This window comes from Lycorma delicatula, chromosome 6 (assembly GCF_047948215.1).
Source record: "Lycorma delicatula isolate Av1 chromosome 6, ASM4794821v1, whole genome shotgun sequence".
NCBI lineage: Eukaryota > Metazoa > Arthropoda > Insecta > Hemiptera > Fulgoridae > Lycorma > Lycorma delicatula.
In genome coordinates this window covers 16,765,407-16,783,272 of record NC_134460.1, presented here as the reverse complement: position 1 = coordinate 16,783,272, position 17,866 = coordinate 16,765,407, and the positions used below count along the sequence as shown (strand labels likewise).

At 33.4% G+C, this 17,866-nt stretch overlaps 1 protein-coding gene across 13 annotated transcripts in view; it reads right to left on the bottom strand.

Annotated features, from left to right (window-relative positions):
• Window positions 1-17,866, bottom strand: part of LOC142326673 (uncharacterized) — an 84,911-nt gene that overhangs the window by 36,785 nt on the left and 30,260 nt on the right. For all 13 annotated transcript variants that reach the window (XR_012756832.1, XR_012756835.1, XR_012756836.1 and 10 more), the window contains one exon: window positions 694-801. Coding sequence is in view for 7 of the 13 variants with exons in the window: in XM_075369287.1 (XP_075225402.1) it covers window positions 694-801 (108 nt within the window). In the remaining 6 variants the exon portion in view is untranslated. The remainder of the gene's footprint in view (window positions 1-693; window positions 802-17,866) is intronic.

The window sequence follows — 17,866 nt, the reverse complement described above, 5'->3', positions numbered from 1 at the left end:
TTAAAAATTCTTTGTAGATGGTCATAGTTCCATTAGAAATAAGACACAATGGTTTATTATTCTTAAAAGCTGTGAAAAAGTATTTCCAAGTCCACTCCTCTTTGAAAACACGGCACACTGAATTAACTTTACATTTTTTAGTTGTCATCTTGGCAAATCAGAAACATCTCACAAATACTCAGTACAAAACAGCAAACAATAATAACTGACAAGAATATTTGAGATCAAATTGAGAACTACTGCATAATTAGCTACTGACTCAACTGACTGAGAGTATTAGGGTGTTAGGTGGCGGCTGGAGTGGTGGGGATAACATGAGTCAGTCTGTTGAGCACTACAGTTATGAATGCTCTGGCGCCTTTCCGTGACCTACTGCTGTCTGCTACCCTGTGTGCAGAATACAGACACAGAAAGAATACGTTGTATTCTTTCTGTGAAGTCTGAAATGCATCTAAGTGTTTGGTTGAGAGAACTGAACGTGATAAAGAATGTGTGTAGGTAGCCATTTAGAACCATGTCATGTGCCAAATTAGACCAGTCTGGGGGCCACATCTGGCCTGCGGGCCGTACTTTGCCCATCACTGCTCTAGAGCTATGATGTAAAAACAAAAGAAAAATGGAAAAACGAAAAGTATAAACAGTGAATGCTGATTTTTTAAACTCATATTTAGAAAGAAAAAATGTAATTGTTACCTGTTTCTTTCTGTACATCAGATGCGATAGTAACAGCTTCGTCTAAGAAATTGACAACTTTAACAAAATCGTTTTCTTTTAGCTGTCTGGAAGTAAGAGCGGCTGTACCTATAAACAAATAATAACTTAAAAACAATATGCTAAAGATGTTGATGACACATGTCAGATTTACTTAGAACCTACAACAAATGTACTTGAATATTCAGTCACATATTCTTCCTATCTCCAGTATGGTATGTACATTAAACTATCACTCTTTCCTTATTTTAATTCATTGGGAGTGTCTTATTCATCTTTTTTGAAGAAAACTAAAAGAATTCATTTTAGAGTGGAGTCACACTTAATCTTTTAGATTAAATATTAATGATAAATTCAATGAATTTACTTTTAATTTTTGTAAATTAAAAGATTAAAAATATATGCAAAGTAATCTTGTATCTGACTTCATGATATGAGTATCTGGTACAAGTAATAAAATTACATTAATCTAAGTTAGTTCAAAGCTCATACTTTATCTGATCCTCACCTACCCTTTGCAATATTACTGTCCATGACTTGTCTGTGACCGGACCAGTCGTAAAACTGATGACAATGCCAATTTCTGACTGATGGTAAGCCAAATGTATACAATATAATAATCTAAACAATGAGTGTTATATCGTATAACATGTGTTTAAAAAATAAGATTCAATCACTTTATCCCTGGGACCGGTAACCACAATTGTGATAATTTAGCTGGTAATAACTCGCAGACACCAAAGTTAAATGCTTTACTAGAATCTAGAAGAAAGAGAACTATAACTTTTCTGTGGTCCATTGTCAAACAGACATTCTGTCACTTTTTGAAGAAAATCAAGATCACACATTAAAATAAATCAAGGATGTTTTGACACAGTAGAGAGTGCTGCACCTGATTGTAAACTATGCACTCCAATCTCTTAGCCAGTATACTTAATAAAGTTATAAGCTGAGACTCTGAGTTCAAGGCCAAGGAAGTACAGAGACTTTCTTAATGGGTGGATTAAGACTCTTTCCATAAGGAAAAAAAATACTTTCCTTACTCAAGAAACTTCTCTGATCGTAAAGATGAATTGAAAACATTATTGATGCACAGTAAAAGCGGGTCAGATATTATTATATCTAAAGGTATCGATATCATATGATAATTTCTATATGAACTCTGGCTCAACAAAACATAGCTTACATTTAAATAATGCTGTTCTATGGACTTCTACAAACCTAATTATTCCATTTCTTGTTATAATACTGGGTGGAAATAAAATGTTATACTTTTAATATCGGATGGAAAAATGTAATTAAAAAAGGATTCTCTGTTGGGATTAGGAAGCAAGCAGCAATAATCTGGAATATCTGCTAAAAATCATTAAATGTTAATATCAGGAGTTAACCGAGGGGAAGGTGTATGAGAAGCATAAAGAGCATAGACAGGAATGTAATGTTTGAATAAACATAAGTAGGTTATAGAACATTTCTACCCGTGCCTCCTCCTAGTTAGCAAGGCTTTTTTTTAGCATTTTATTGAGAAATTTATCAATAGAAGACTTTTTTAAATCACGGAAAACAACAAAATTCTGCTCATAATTCAGGGTATCAAGAAGCGGCATATAGAAAACAACAGGCAGAAATAACCAGGTAGGATGCTGGCCATGATACCATACACTTCTAAACTGCCAAGTGAAATGATATGAATTTAAAAAAAGGAATGCTAATTACACAATGATAAGTGGGTTTGGTGGTAAAATATTCCAATAATTTAGTCATTTGCAACAAAGATAACATCATTGCAATTAGACTAAAAAACGAGCTAAAAAAACTCTGAAAATTAATCGCAATCTTTAACTACAAGGTCTAACTCTTACTAGAATTTGTAGCTGCAAAGGGTAGGTAAAGTGAACCATAAATACAAAAAGAACTAGAAATTTAATTTCCATAATTACACAAAATTTGTGATACATGCAAATGATATATATATATATATATATTAACATCAACACACAAATAAATAAATTCGAAAAATGTATGGAAAACAGTGCACTGGGTAAAACAAATTAACATGTGAAGCATATAAACTTATTATTATAAAACTGCAAACACAGACACACACTCTCTCTCTTTCTCTTTCTCTCAATGGTGAACATTTGAAAAGTAAAATATATAAATGACTATAGAAACACGCATGCTCTGATCAAACAATAAATGTAACAAATAACAATCTTAAAACAGTTTTTAATAGGAAATTCAATGGATAGCTCACATGTATACAGCAAATGAGGGCTTATTTGACTGTGGAACAAGGATAATGTACAGTAGACAGAAAGGTGGTGTAAGTCACATAATTACTGAAGTAGAATCAGGCAATAGTATGGTTTTCATACTAACTAAATACCTACTGTTTAAATATTATTAGACATAAAATATAAAAACCAGTAATTGATGCAGAAAAAGGTAATTTTTCTATGGATTTAAAAAAAAAACAAATATACAGTGAAGTTTAAACAAAATATAACTGATTTTTTAAGAAGGTAAGTAGATTAGAATATGTGCTCAGCAACAATAAAAAATAGAACAATGTATACGATTTCATTGTTTGGTAATACATATTAAAGATAAAGAAAGAAATAACTGGTGTGAGGAAAAAATCACATATACTCATAAACACAGCACTTACAAGTAAATATATAGGCAACTCAAAATTGCACAGCAATACTTCAGAAACTTATTTGGAACATTAATATAAGAAATAATATTCTTTTTCTCCTTATAAATCTATTAATAATCGTTACTTATAATTTATTTTTCTCCTTATAAATCTATTAATAATCGTTACTTATAATTTATTTTTCTCCTTATAAATCTATTAATAATCGTTACTTATAATTTATTTTTCTCCTTATAAATGGATTATATTAATTGTGTAACTATTTCTTAATCTCATTAGCGGAAATGATTATGCATGCCTGCTGTTAAAGATGACCACAAAATTCTGAGATTGATTCCCCAAGACATCATATAAAATTTGTAATTTAATTCACCTTGCTTAGATTTAAATCCAGTAGCATTGTTGTAAATTAAATTTATTTTGTTCAATAAAAATAGATTTCTTAAATTTTTTGTGTTTGATTTCATTACCACCACCACTGTCTGATCTGAAGATTCTTTCCTGCGATATGCAACTTGCTTTGTACAACATCCAGATATGTCACAAATTGATCAGCATAAATGACAGCAATAATATAATAATAATTATAATAATGCCCTGAGGTAGATAATCCTTACAACCAGAACGTACCATCTATGTTCCACGTCCAGGGTGGTAACAGCTATACGTAAGTTCAATACATACAGGTAGCAATGGGATTCCAAGTATTTTTCTTGAAAATATAATCATTCTTTTGATTTCCATCTTCAGGTCACTATATGAACTGGAATTTTGATCACACTAAAACACTATATGATCAGAGCAGGCTACCTGCAGATCATGAACAATGGAAATGGACTTAAACCACCTTTAGAGCTGGGGGATGTGATGGCCGGGGTCAATGTGATAGTAGGTGTAAAAGAGACCCTTCTGTTGTACACATGCTCCCTGCAATGGTAAGCATGTAGTAAGGTGCCCATGTGTGTCAATGCATGGGAGCCCTGAAAACTTTGGTGAGTAGAGGACTGGAGTCAGTGTAGAGACTGCGCATCCTCTCTCTACCAGGACATATTCTTGTTCCACCAGAGTACCAGGACAGATCTCCAGGGTCAGTAGCTCTGGAATGGGGGTTATACCCTGGCAGCTAGCTTGCTATGGAGGGGATCAAAATTTCATGGAAGTTGAACTATTTATCGTGGCAGAGGGTTTATGTAAACATCCTCGTTTGGAACCAGCCGTGTGACGACAAGTGAAATTGCAGAAGAGTTTTTGAGGAGGAAGAATTCATAGTAGTCTGAAGGATCTGCAGAGAACTGCTATCAAGAACTGTTCATCCAGATCTAAATATCTGGTGATTATAAATGAAGGTGGAAATTATGTAACGGTAATAACTAATTTCTAATTGCTCGTGAAATAACTATTGCACTGGAGGGCCGGTAAAGGAAATACAAAAAATTTTCAACAGTCTTTACATCCAGATGACCAACGATATCCAGTTGCAGATTCTTTGAATAAAGAAAATAGAAGAGTTTGCTGTACGTGTAGATCCTCACAGCACTCTTAATACCTCAAAGGAGTTGTGGTTTGTCAAGATCTATTCAACCTATTCTGAGCAAGAAATTTTGTAGGAGTTGTCACCTCAGGGAATAATATAGTGCTGAAGGTTGAACATGGGAAGGAATGATGAAGTTCTAACTTCTGCCTCTCATGTAATCACTTTTAATAAACCAACCTTGCTGGAGAAAGTGCATGCTGGTATATGCTGTCTGGATATGTGTGCATTGCATTCTTGTTGCAACCCATGTAATGCTTCAGATGCAAACAATTTGGCTACACTGTGGTTTGATATGAGAGACTAAAAATATGCATGTATGATGAAGAGACCCATAAGGGGAATGATGTAAGAAATCTCCTGTCTGCATCTACTGCAAAGGAAAGCATTCGTGCCAGTCAAGAAACTGTCCTGTTTACAAATATGAAGTAGCTGCTCAAGAAGTTAAAACCATAGAGGTCGGCTATTTTGAAGCTAAAAAAATTGTAAACAGCCAAAAATGTAGAGCAACAACAACGCTGAACAACATATGCAACAACATATGCTGAAACAGCAGCTACTGTTTCTACTGCAAGTTAATGGAAATCAACTTCTCAGTAAACTCGTTCTAATGTTAGCTAAAATGATAGTTAGAATAATAGGTAAAACGAAATCTCTCTCTCAAAAGGAAGCTAAGAGACTGTCCAAGATAAAGCCACCAGATAATGTATCAAGCAAACATAAAGTGCATATGAGCAGAATATGATGTCTGTTCAGAAAATAACTCAACTTTATTTTTTTATCTTTATTATTAATTTACAGATTATTGGTCCTTGTCCCCTTCAAAGTACTCCCCTTCTCTATTCACACACTTTTCCCGGCCTGTTTCCACTTTGCAAAGCAGTAATGGATAGTGTCATTTGAAATGGCCTTTAAGGTTCGTGACGAATTTGCTTTAATGTCACCAATAGTCTCAAAACGGCATCCTTTCATCACTGATTTAATTACGGAAATAAGAAAAAAATTGCAAGCAGCCAGGTCTGTGCCAAAAATCAGATGACTGATTTTTGGCACAAAACTTATGAATTGACAAAGCTGAGTGTGAAGGCGCATTGTCATGGTGAAGGGACCATGATTTGTCTCTTTTTGGAGGAACAATTCTGGTCCCTTTTTGTGGATTTTTTTATGTAAGCATTGCAAAATGCCTTCATAGCATGGACCTTATGGGAAGAATTCATAATGCATAACCCATTAAAATAAAAAGGAAAAAAAGAAATAGAGAGCATTAGTTTGAGATTGGATTGAGTCTGACATGCTTTCTTGAGGCGTGGAGATCCTTTGCCAATCTGTTGTGATGATTGAACTTTTGTCTCAATGTCATAGCTGTAAACCCAGTTTCTGTCTCCTGTTATGATCCTTTGCATAAATATTTCACTGTCATTGGCTTGTTCAAGAAGTTGCAGACAAACGTCTACTTGATGTTCTTTCTGCTGATTGGTCATTAAATGAGGAACAAACTTCACTACAACTTGATGCATGTTCAATTTTTCAGTCAAAATGTCATGGCAAGAACCATTTGAAATGCTAACCTCTTCTGCAAGTTCTCTGACAGTAAATTGGCAATTTGTAAGCACCAGATCATTGATTTTCTCATAGTGGGTATTGTCAGTTAAAATCAAAGGCCTTCCTAGTCACGAGTCATCTTCAACTGACTGATGACCGCTTTTAAATTGTGAAAACCATTCGTAACATTGCGTACAAGTCAGAGCATCTTCTCCATACATTTGTTTATAACACAAAAACTAAATAAAACACCAATAATCCAAGAATATGTGATTGCAAAGGAGGTTATGTGGAACACAATGCAGCCAGTTGAATGACACTAAATAATCTGAGAAATATCTCCGTTGGCACATAATTAAAAATGTTCAATTATTTTCTGAATAGACCTTGTAAGAAGGAAAATAAATCTGGGTTCAAGTTCATCTACATAACCTGTCGGATGAGCATGTTAGGAGGGTAAAAGCTTCAGAGAGAGCCCTCTAAAGAGGCTCTGAAACCATCTCTGATGTGGTCTCATGAAGCCACAAGGGGAACCCCTATTTCCCCGTTTGCTGAAACAGTGGCTGATGTGCTTCTTTTGTGGGTGTCTCCAATTCCTGTCTGAATCAGCGCCTAAACTGAGCACCAAGTCATGCCTGTTGTTGTCCACCATTTCCTTCATCTCCAACTCCGACGATGGGAGCTACAGAGGGTATGACATAATTTTAGAATGTAAAGCTGTTCAGAGAATGAAGAAGAGAAAAAAGGAATGGGCAAACACTGAGATTAACTGGCTAATATAATCAAGTCAATTCTTCAACGGAACATCAATGAAAGGATAGATTAATGGAGCTCAAGGATGATTGTCAAACACTCTTGACCTTCATCACTTGGTACATGATGTAGACCCAATTTGTATATGTCTGCAAGAAATATACTTCCACCGAGATGAAAATTCCAACTTAAGAAGATATAACAAAAATATTTACATCAGTGATAATATGTTTTTATCGACAAGACCAACGGCCAAATATAAGTTAGAGGTGGAGTAGCAATATTAGCATCGCCTAGAGCTACCACTGAAGCAACTGAAACATAAAAGTGATCGCAATCAGAAAGAAGTGCTCACTACAGATTATTATCTGTAGCATATACTTACCAAATTTTGATAAGGAGGATGAAATAATGCAATAAATCGCTCAGCTTCTCCCAACCATTCTATCAATGGGTAACTTTAATGAACACAACCCTATTTTGGGGTTGAATCGAACATATCTTCAGGGAAGAGAATTAGAAAAGTTCCTTTTAAATTCTGACTATTATTTTAAATGATGACTCAAGAACTTATTTTAATGTCAGAAACGGATTGAAGTTCTGTATAAATTTAACTTTTATTAGTGCTTCAATTGCATTGAAATTCTCTTTCAAGGTTTTACAAGATCTTTACGGATCTTTTAGTGACCATTCTCTGGTGAAAATTACAACTGATACTACAATAAAATAATATCCCATCTCCAACAAATGAAAGCGCAATAAGGCAGATTGGACTAGCTTCACTGCTAATACAACACTCCAGTCCAGAAGTAACTGGAGTTATTGAAAATGATGTCTTTGATACAACCAATGTTATATTTGACTTGGGATTAAGATAAATACCCAGAACATCTGGAAAACTCAAGAAGCCACCTGATCCTAGCAACAATACATGCCATATATTAGCAGAAATACAACCGTATTGATATTTGGAAGAAATTGAAGGCTATCTGTGGGCATACAAACTATACTCCCATAAGTTGCCTTCAATATGAACATGAGCTAACAGATACTCCACGTGAAATTGCAGAATTATTAGCCAATCAATTTGAAAAAGCTAATAAAACGGCAAGTTATGACGAAGGCTTCAAAAATAAAAAATAAAACAGAACTTTGTCACCTAAATGTTGGAACCAAAGTGAATTTTTTTACAATGTACCTTTCTAAATAGATTTGTGAAAGCGTTGGAGAAAAATGGTAATACAGCATCAGGTCCAGATGAAAAACATTATGAAATACATCAGAATGCTAAGCATTGCTGCAGAACTTAGATTGCTACAACCATATAACTTGATATGGCAGGATGGAATGTACTTGCAGCAGTGGAAGAAAGCATATATTGTTCCAATTCCAAAAAAAGATAAAAATCTGATCGATCCCAATAGTTACCTTTTCATAAAAACATCTCCTTCCACAATTTGTTGCAGAGAATACACATGAAACCCTCATCCAAGAAGGCCTTTGTCTTAGCAAGTGAAGAGATTCAGAGAGTCAAGTTTTGTGATATAGAAAAGAAGTATTGAACTATGTTTCCACCTAAGAGCTATGGACCAATTCCAAAATATTTGGTAATAAAGAAGAAAGAAGGGAATTTTTCTAAAATCAGTTCTTTTGTGACTCCTCGAGGGATCACGGAACCTGAAGGAGGACCTTTAAAGGAGAGAATGAAGACTGCTATGGGACTGTTTGTTGAGACCTGTCAATGATCTACAGATGTGGATAGTCAACAGTGATCTGAGTAGCTCTGGCTACTCAAAGCTATTAAGATATTAAGTAAGTTGAAGTATAGTCTTGTACAGTCTCAGTACGACCGTTTCTGAGACGTGTGGTTAATTGAAACCCAACCACCAAAGAACACCGGTATCCACGATCTAGTATTCAAATCCGTGTAAAAATAACTGGCTTTACTAGGACTTGAACGCTGGAACTCTCGACTTCCAAATCAGCTGATTTGGGAAGACGCGTTCACCGCTAGACCAACCCGGTGGCTTTGGCTAAGGACCTAAAACTTATCTAAGTAAACTTTTTTGATATCTCCAACCATTGGCCAAGGGGTTGGAAAAAAATGGGGTTCTGAAGACAAAAAATTCATACCTCCCTTAATAAGCACAGTATCGAATCGGTTTAAAGTGGTCGTTAGTCCTTTAAACATTACCTAAAACTTTTGTCTGAAACAATTTTTGACATGACCAACCCTTACAGCAAGAAATGACCAAAATATTGCTGGAATTGTAAGGTGGAGTTTGTCATACGTAAAACATATGAATATTTTTTTCACATGCAACCATTGTCTTATGGAGTAAATTTGAAATTTGTCTTAACTTTAAGATGGAAATCTTTTTTATCCGTTACTTAGCACCGGTGAAATATACCTCAGCCTTCCGGCGTGCTGGAAAGCGGATATTTTTTTTAATTTCTAAGATTCGATTATGTCCCGGTTAAAAAAAATTACACGATTTAATAGGATAAATAATATATATGGCTATATGATAAAATTATTATAAAAATCGACTAGAAAATATTATAAGTAAACGTAATATTTTTGTTAATGAATACTAAATCTATTATTTATCATAAAAATTATACCTTTTCTAGAATATAATCGGTATGTGTAGGCAGACCACGTTTGGAATATGTAAAACAAATTGTTGGGGATGTAGGATGTAGAGGGTATACTGAAATGAAACGACTAGCACTAGATAGGGAATCTTGGAGAGCTGCATCAAACCAGTCAAATGACTGAAGACAAAAAAAAAAAATCGGTATAAAATAAGTTTCAGAATAAATAAAACAGATAAATGCACATCTCCGTGGCGGAGTGGTAGGTAGCGTCTCAGCCTTTCATCTGGAGGTCCTGGATTCGAACCCCTCTCAGACATGGCGATACTCATACTCTTCAAATTTCCATTCTCACAGAGAAAAATTACCAAAGGGTTGATGCCCGTCATCTCAAAAAATCGTATCAAAAATTATAAAAAAACGTTGAAAAAGTAATTAAATTCATAAATCGGAGCCCCTAAGGTTACATTTTTAAAAAGTACCCGTTCTGCCCGCATTAATACTAGACACAATTGGACTTTCAATTTCCAAAAATGAAAGTATAAAAAAAATTATATTTTAGCTATTTCAGTTTTACTCAGCGCCCCCATGTTACGGGGATTTAATAAGTTTATCACTGGAATATTATTATTTTTTTCAATCTGATGCAATATTAATAAATAATTCGAAAAAATGTATTGTTTGATTCTCCCTGGTCCAATGGAGACGAAAAATCAACCGACTATTTGTAGCAACTTTCAATTGTTTTTTGGTAATCTGATTTCGTTTACGAGGTAGAAGGCAAAAACCGATCGATTTAAAACTTGAATACGTACTTTCATTCTACTAAATCTCAATTTTCTACAATCGCTATATAAAAATTAAAAATAACGAAAACTAGCCCTCCCTCGACTTTTAATCCTATCAGTACCTCATAAAGAACATTTTTAGTCGTTTTCCAAGTGTTTATGTCGAGTCGGTCTGAAGTAATTAATAAAAATACAGGTATGCTACGAACATACAATTCCAGAAATTTCTATTTTGATTTGTTTTATCTAATTGCGGTTACAAACTTCAGCATCTACAAAAGCCCCAAAACCCAAATCGTTATACTATTTGTTTATAGCTATGCTGTTTCAGCATCGACAGAATTTTAGTAGGGAAGTTAAACACAGATGAGTTCAACGGTATTACTAAAACGGTCATTAATACGTGAACGTAGAAAGGAAATCGACCAAATTTTTTTCTACAAACAATCTTCATTTTAAAAAGATTGTAAGGACAGAATAATAATCAAAAAACAACTGGCTTACACTTTTCGTAAAACAAAAGAATACAGACACTGAAAAAAATAAAAATAAATAAACGTAATTTTAGCGTTAACGAGATCGCGTTAAGCAAATTAATCTCTACGATTGGAAATATTAAAAATAAAATTAATTTTGTCAAGACGGTGGGAAATTATTCTTTAAAGAAAATAAAACCGGTTACAGATTCCTACGGCAAATGAAAATTTATATTGAAATTAGAATAAAAACCAATTTGGCTCGTTATAAGAAAAGAGAAATACGCCTTTGCTAGGCGACTAAAAATAAAATAAATTTAAGTAAGAAAACAATTATCGGGAACTTATTGTAACAGCAACGCAAAAAACTATCGTTAAATAAAAGTACGGAAACACCGTTTAAAAAACTTTAAAATTAAAATTTTTTTCTTTTAATTTTTCTTTCTCGCAAAAGTTTCTAGAACGCTAAACGTTACTCTTTAACGGTCGACGGCATTGAATCTTCATGTCATCGAGTCTTGAGTTAAAATCTTTTTTATAATACCAAACTTAAAATAAGAAAAGTGAAGTGTAGCGGCCGGTTACAAGGTATCATTTTATAAATTCATTTTTTTTAATTTAAATTTCTATCTATTGCATTTACAACGCTTATTACTGATATATATAAATATATTTTTATTTAATTACGATTATTTTATTCGGCATAATCTAATTTTTATTTACGATCACAAAGATTAGACGCATAATAAATTGTTGCCGGTATCGCTTTTGAATAATAACTGTAAATTCTATTACGCTGGAATGAATCTTCGTTAACTTTATGAAAAATAATTACATTTTTTCTCTTTGTAAAGCTATAAGGAAAAAAGAAATTGTGGAATAAACAAATAGATTTTGAATATTTTTTTACAAACTACTTTCTATTTTTTGTTATATCCGAATACTTATTTAAATAAAATAAATATTAAAAAAGAAAATATAATTTTATAACCGAGAAAAATCCTTTCCGATCGTGGATTTATTGCGTTTTATTACTTTTAGTTGTAAATACAGTAAATTAAAGAACGTTTTAAATTTTAAATATATTTATTACCTACTACAGTATATTTTTTTGGCATTGAACACATTTAAAACAAACGAGGTACAAGAACCGTCATTCAGATAATACTTTTTCTGATAGTAATGATGTTCACTACATCCGCGATCATAGTGAGAACGGAGAGATGTCATTTGTAGAGCTGATAATCACCTGAATTTTAGTTTAACGCAGGTATATAGCAGAAGCTGTTCGTTCAGCTTTAACGAAGAAGGAAACAGGAAACCGCTTCACTCCTGAGGTTTCCTAGTTAAACTTGGTATATTTTGATTGTTGTTCTTAAGAATGTATTTGAAGTTGCGGCTTTTGGCCGGTGTCAGGCTGTTTTAATATTTTCCTGACACCGGTTAATTATTTCTCTATAGTGAAAAAATAATGATTCAAGAAAAAAGTTTAAAAAATTCGTTATTTTATTACTTTTTCTGCTCTCCTACCCCCAAAATCACATCCCAAGAAAACGATTAGGTTTATTTTCATTTAGTATGTTAAATGGAAGAAATAAGAAAATTTCACTGAAAAATGTACAACAAAAAGTTATCTAAGGTTTCTTTTTAAGGGGTGGGGGTGAATTATGATGATTTTTTATTGTAATATTATTAATAAAGATTTAAATAAACTAGAAACTTTTTTAAAAATTCCAGAATTTGATATTTTTAAACTTTGATCGATTCTCCCATCACCAATATTGTCTCCAAAGTTACGAAGACAAAAAGAAAAAAAAATACCGTGGACACCGCATGACTAATTGTACGCCTATTAAATTACATATACACATTTTTTAGAATGAAAGGTAAATAAAATTTTATTTCATTAATAAATTCGGATATTTTTTCATATTCTTTATTTTATTTAATTATTATTTATTGTAAAAATCGTTTTACAATCAGAGGTTAATAATTGTTTATAAATCAATGTATTTAAATTAAAAAAAGAGATAAGTCGGATTGGAACCGACCCGATTAAATAAACAATTATTATTAATTAAATTCTGAATAAGTGCTCTGTTTCTGTCCAACCTATGGGCCCAAACGGACGCAGCATAAAAGACCATACTTTCGAAGACACCTCAGTACACCGTGTACAAATGACGGCCCGATAGCCCGTAATCCTTCCCAGCAATCCTCCTAAGCTTGTGCATCAGAGACACTTACGTACTTATGAACTCTAACTCGGCTGATCACACAGCCTTTATACTTAATGTGAGGGTCGCCTGGGCCGTGACCCTTTCTGCGAATGTCAGTCTCAGAAATCCGTCAAATACCAGGTTGCACAGCAGGTGAACGAGAACAGAACCCTGCGGGCTTCCCCTGGTGACGGACGTTTCTACAGCCAGGTACGTATCTCTAAACAGAGCCGTACGCGTATACAAATAGTCACGCACTACGGCCTGCAGGGCTACGGGAACATTGCGCCGTTCCAACTCATAGAGGACTGAACTCCAACACATGCCGGTGTTCTTTGGCGGTTGGGTTTCAATTAACCACGCATCTCGGGTACGGTCGAACCGAGAATGTAAAGACCACACTTCATTTACACTCATACATATCATTCTCATTCATCCACTGAAGTATAATCTAAAAACGGTAGTTACCGGAGGCTAAACAGGAAAAAGGAAGAGAATTCCAACATAAGGATGGAAATGCTGCCTCTATGTCAGTAAAAATTGCCAAAACATATTTACAGTCGGCGCTTTCCACTTCGGCAAGAGCATTTAAGATGCGATCCTTGGTTCCAACCCCTTTAACGAAGCCGTACTGGCCTCGATTAAGAAGCGAGTTCATATCGATGCTTTCCAGAGCCGTTCCACAACCAGCCTTTCAAGCAACTTGGCTGACGGGTCGATAACTGCTGATCTCACTCGGATCCTTTCCTGATTTTAAGAGCACCCTCACCAAAGCCACCTTCCAACAAGTCGAAAAGCAACCCTAGCTTAGGCACCCCGAGAACAGCCTGCCAAGCGGCTCTGATAGAAAATAGCAACATATGATAGAAAATATCCGAGTCAAGTTGATCAGTTCCCGTGATTTGATTGTTTGTCAACGGAATTTTAAAAGTGAGGTGTCATTTTGTTCAAAATAAAATGCTTAATAAATTTTGTAATTAGTAAAAATGTTATCAAACAATTACAAAGATATTGACGAATAAAAATTATGATGGCCGCCATTTTGAAGGTGAAGTTTTCAAAATATTTATTTTGTAAAATAAAAAACTAGATTTTCTAAATTTAATTAATGTAGGTTTACCCGCTCCTGAGAAATATTTTTTTTTTTAATATCACAAACTGGCGTCCGAAGGAAAACAAAGCTGAGCAAGATTTATGTTGATATGATTATTAAAAATTTGAATCTGAGAATTTGGAATTTGAATTTTATCTTAACATTTTACTTTTAACAAGTAATTGTGAATAGCGATAAATCTTGAGATCAGCAGTCCACACGTAATTACTAAAAATCTATTCCAAATGTTTGAAGTTCTTTACGCATATAGTACGGGCGAACCCGCGACGAGGGATGCTAGTAATCAAATAAAATTTGAACGTCAATTCTTTTCGTAAAAATACCATCACCAAAGAATAAAAAGTAAATTTAGTAAACAGTAATAAATAACATTGTACGAATTAACACGCAAGATATATTAACAAAAAACAGTTATCAAAATATTAACTACTGAATGAGAATGAGATAATTAAAATGAAACCGCAGCATTTGCAGAAAATAATTTTTCGGGTGGCATTATTGCGGCGCCAATAACCCATAGACAGTCAAAACATTAGAGTATTATTAAACAGTAATTAATCTTATTCGATGTTTGTACTTGTGAAAAAAATAAGTAACATTCATATTTCAAATGAGCCGTCCGATTAATCTCAATTCGATTATGCCCGTCGCTAGACGAGAGTAATAAAATAAACAATTAATAGTGGAGTTCGTAGTAGCAGCAATGTTAAAAGTGACACTAATAATTACAGTTCGAACCGGGTCGGTTCGGTTTTAAGTCTCTCATCCTGTACATATGAAAGTAATTTCGCTCACTAGTAGTTAATTTTCGGTACGGTTTTGGAATAAAATAAAATTTAAAACAATCGCATACAGAATTCGTAAACCAAGAGTAAACTATGCGAGGTATATGACAACTGAATTTCGTTGTAATAAAACAGGTTTGACTAATTATCCTTTGAATTATTTATTAAATTAAAATCTATTGGGAATTCGGTAAAAATAGCGTTTGATAAATTTAGTACGTATCACATTCTACCTTCATTATATAAAAACTAACAAAATAGAAAAATTCCAGTACAGTACATAGTATTTATTTAATACGTAAGGCAGTATTTGGAACTATCTTGGATTTAAAATGCATTACGATTTTGATTCGACGAAGTAGATGTCCACATTACGGCGGTGAAAGAAACTAGCACCGCGTTTGAATTCAGATAACCGTACTAAAAGATCAGCGAAATCGTAATATAAACAAAACTTTGTTGCACAGTTAAATTCCTCAATTAACAAAATAATCTGCTAATTACGCAAAAATGGTAACATAATTTTGACCATACAAAAGTAATAAGTGAAATCGGTCAGCCGAATTCAAAAATTAGTCGGATCCAAAGTTCTTTAATAATAAACTCCACTGCCCGGTCAAGGTAACCCAAAATATATTTTCATCATATAAATCTATTTTCATCATCGCTTGAGAGGCGAAATAATATTAAGTACAAAACCATAAAGTTAAATCGAGTAAATCAAATAACTATAAGAAAATTCATATAACATTAAGGACTTGGAATTTAGCGTTTGAAATAAATTCAATGCTTTTTTTATCGCATTTCATTCAACGTACACGTGTAAAAATTACTTACGGCAGAAAAGTTTCACACAAAAAAACTTTGAGGTGCCAACCTGACGTGTCACCTACTAAACGGAGAATAATAGAGGAAAAACCTTCGCTACATCAAAGAGGTTAACTATAGGAATAATAAAAAAACATAAATAATAATAACACACACCTCATCGGGTGCAATAAAACTAATTTTTATCTTTCTTTAAACAAAAATATATCGCTTAGAATAAATTCTTTTCTACTTCAGCCTATCACCTTGAATTGATTTTCTTTATTTGTACAAATATAATTTCAAGATATGCGATTGCAAATATTTTTTTTGGAAATTTTGAACCGAACCGAAACTTTTTTCATATAATACTTTGAAAATAAATTTAAAGAACATTTCAAAGGACATAAATTAAGAAAATTAATTTTTTACAAAATTTTTTTAACTTAAAACTAGCGTTTACCTCATTTCCTCTTCTCAAAGAAATCTAAAAAAAATTATCTTATAGAAAAAAAGGGTCTTACACTTCGAACGGCGTTCTCCTCCTTTAAACAAAATATTTGTTTAACAATTAACTCGTTGGATATACATTATAGAACAGTAAATAAATAAAGACTGAACTATTGTGTTAAAAGCACGAAAGCGTTTTCATGGGGTTTTTTAACCCTCGAAAATACAACCTGGTTCGCGAATGAAGTTTTTTTTTTTACAAATCTTACACTTTTTTGTAATGTCGTAATAAATGTTACATTTTAAAAAAATCATTCGGTCGTACTTGGACTGATTTAAACATTAAATTTTGATGAAATTATTACAAAAGTTGATCGAATGACAAAAATGGTGTCCGATTCTGTATTCGGCTCAACGAGTAGGGAACGGGAAAGTCACGTGCTACTCTTCTTTTACTTACGCTTTTTTTTTAATAACTAAAAAAGTTTAAAATCATGTCACCGTCTACCGTTTGGTTACAGAACGTAACAAACAAAACTTTGACAAAAATGCTCAAAATATTATTGAAAATTTTCTGGCAGGTCCTTTAAAAAGTAATATTTTATTAATAAAGAAACACTTGAGGGCACAAAAACACCGACCGATTGTTCTCGAGAAAAAATAGAAACAAGCAAGCGATCACGGTAAAATTTAGACGTTAAAATTAGCTTAATTTGATAGTCGACTGTACACAAAGAACTATTTTTAGTAAAGGAACATGCCTGATCTTAAACTACCACCATCAATGTACCCTTTATGAGTTAGTCGGAGAGTTTTCGATTTGGTTTACAAATTTTAACCTCTCGCAGCAGGTAGTATTTGAACCGGCAAATCTCACATTATAAAACTAATTATTATAGATAAACCTTCATTCTGATCGAGACACAATAATACATTATATAGATTACGTCTAAAAAATTACAAAAACAAATTATAAGATAAACAAGAGATGAATATTAAAAATTAAAAAAACACGACTGCCCAAAAGAAACTGCTGACAAACGTTGTTCTTTTTCTTTTGGTTTGGTTCCATTATGATTTTCTATACTAGTAAACACCGCGCTTGAATTCTGAAAATCGGAAGATCGGTTGCGAAGATGTAATATTTCCGAATAACCGTTATTTGTTAAATCGAAAGTATTTGATAAACGCAAAAGTTAGCTTTCAATCTACTAAGTAACAAATTTTCAAAATCGGACGATTGTTTGCAAAAATATTATAAGAACATCCCATTGCACCTCCCGAAACAGCACCCTACGAGCATTATACGTGTATTACCGATTGATGATCGCACGAGGTTTCTGCATCACTTCACCAGTAGCCTTACACTCAGTCCCCCATGGGAAGCCATATTATTAGATAGATAGATCCATTTATTTTATTTTTTTCTA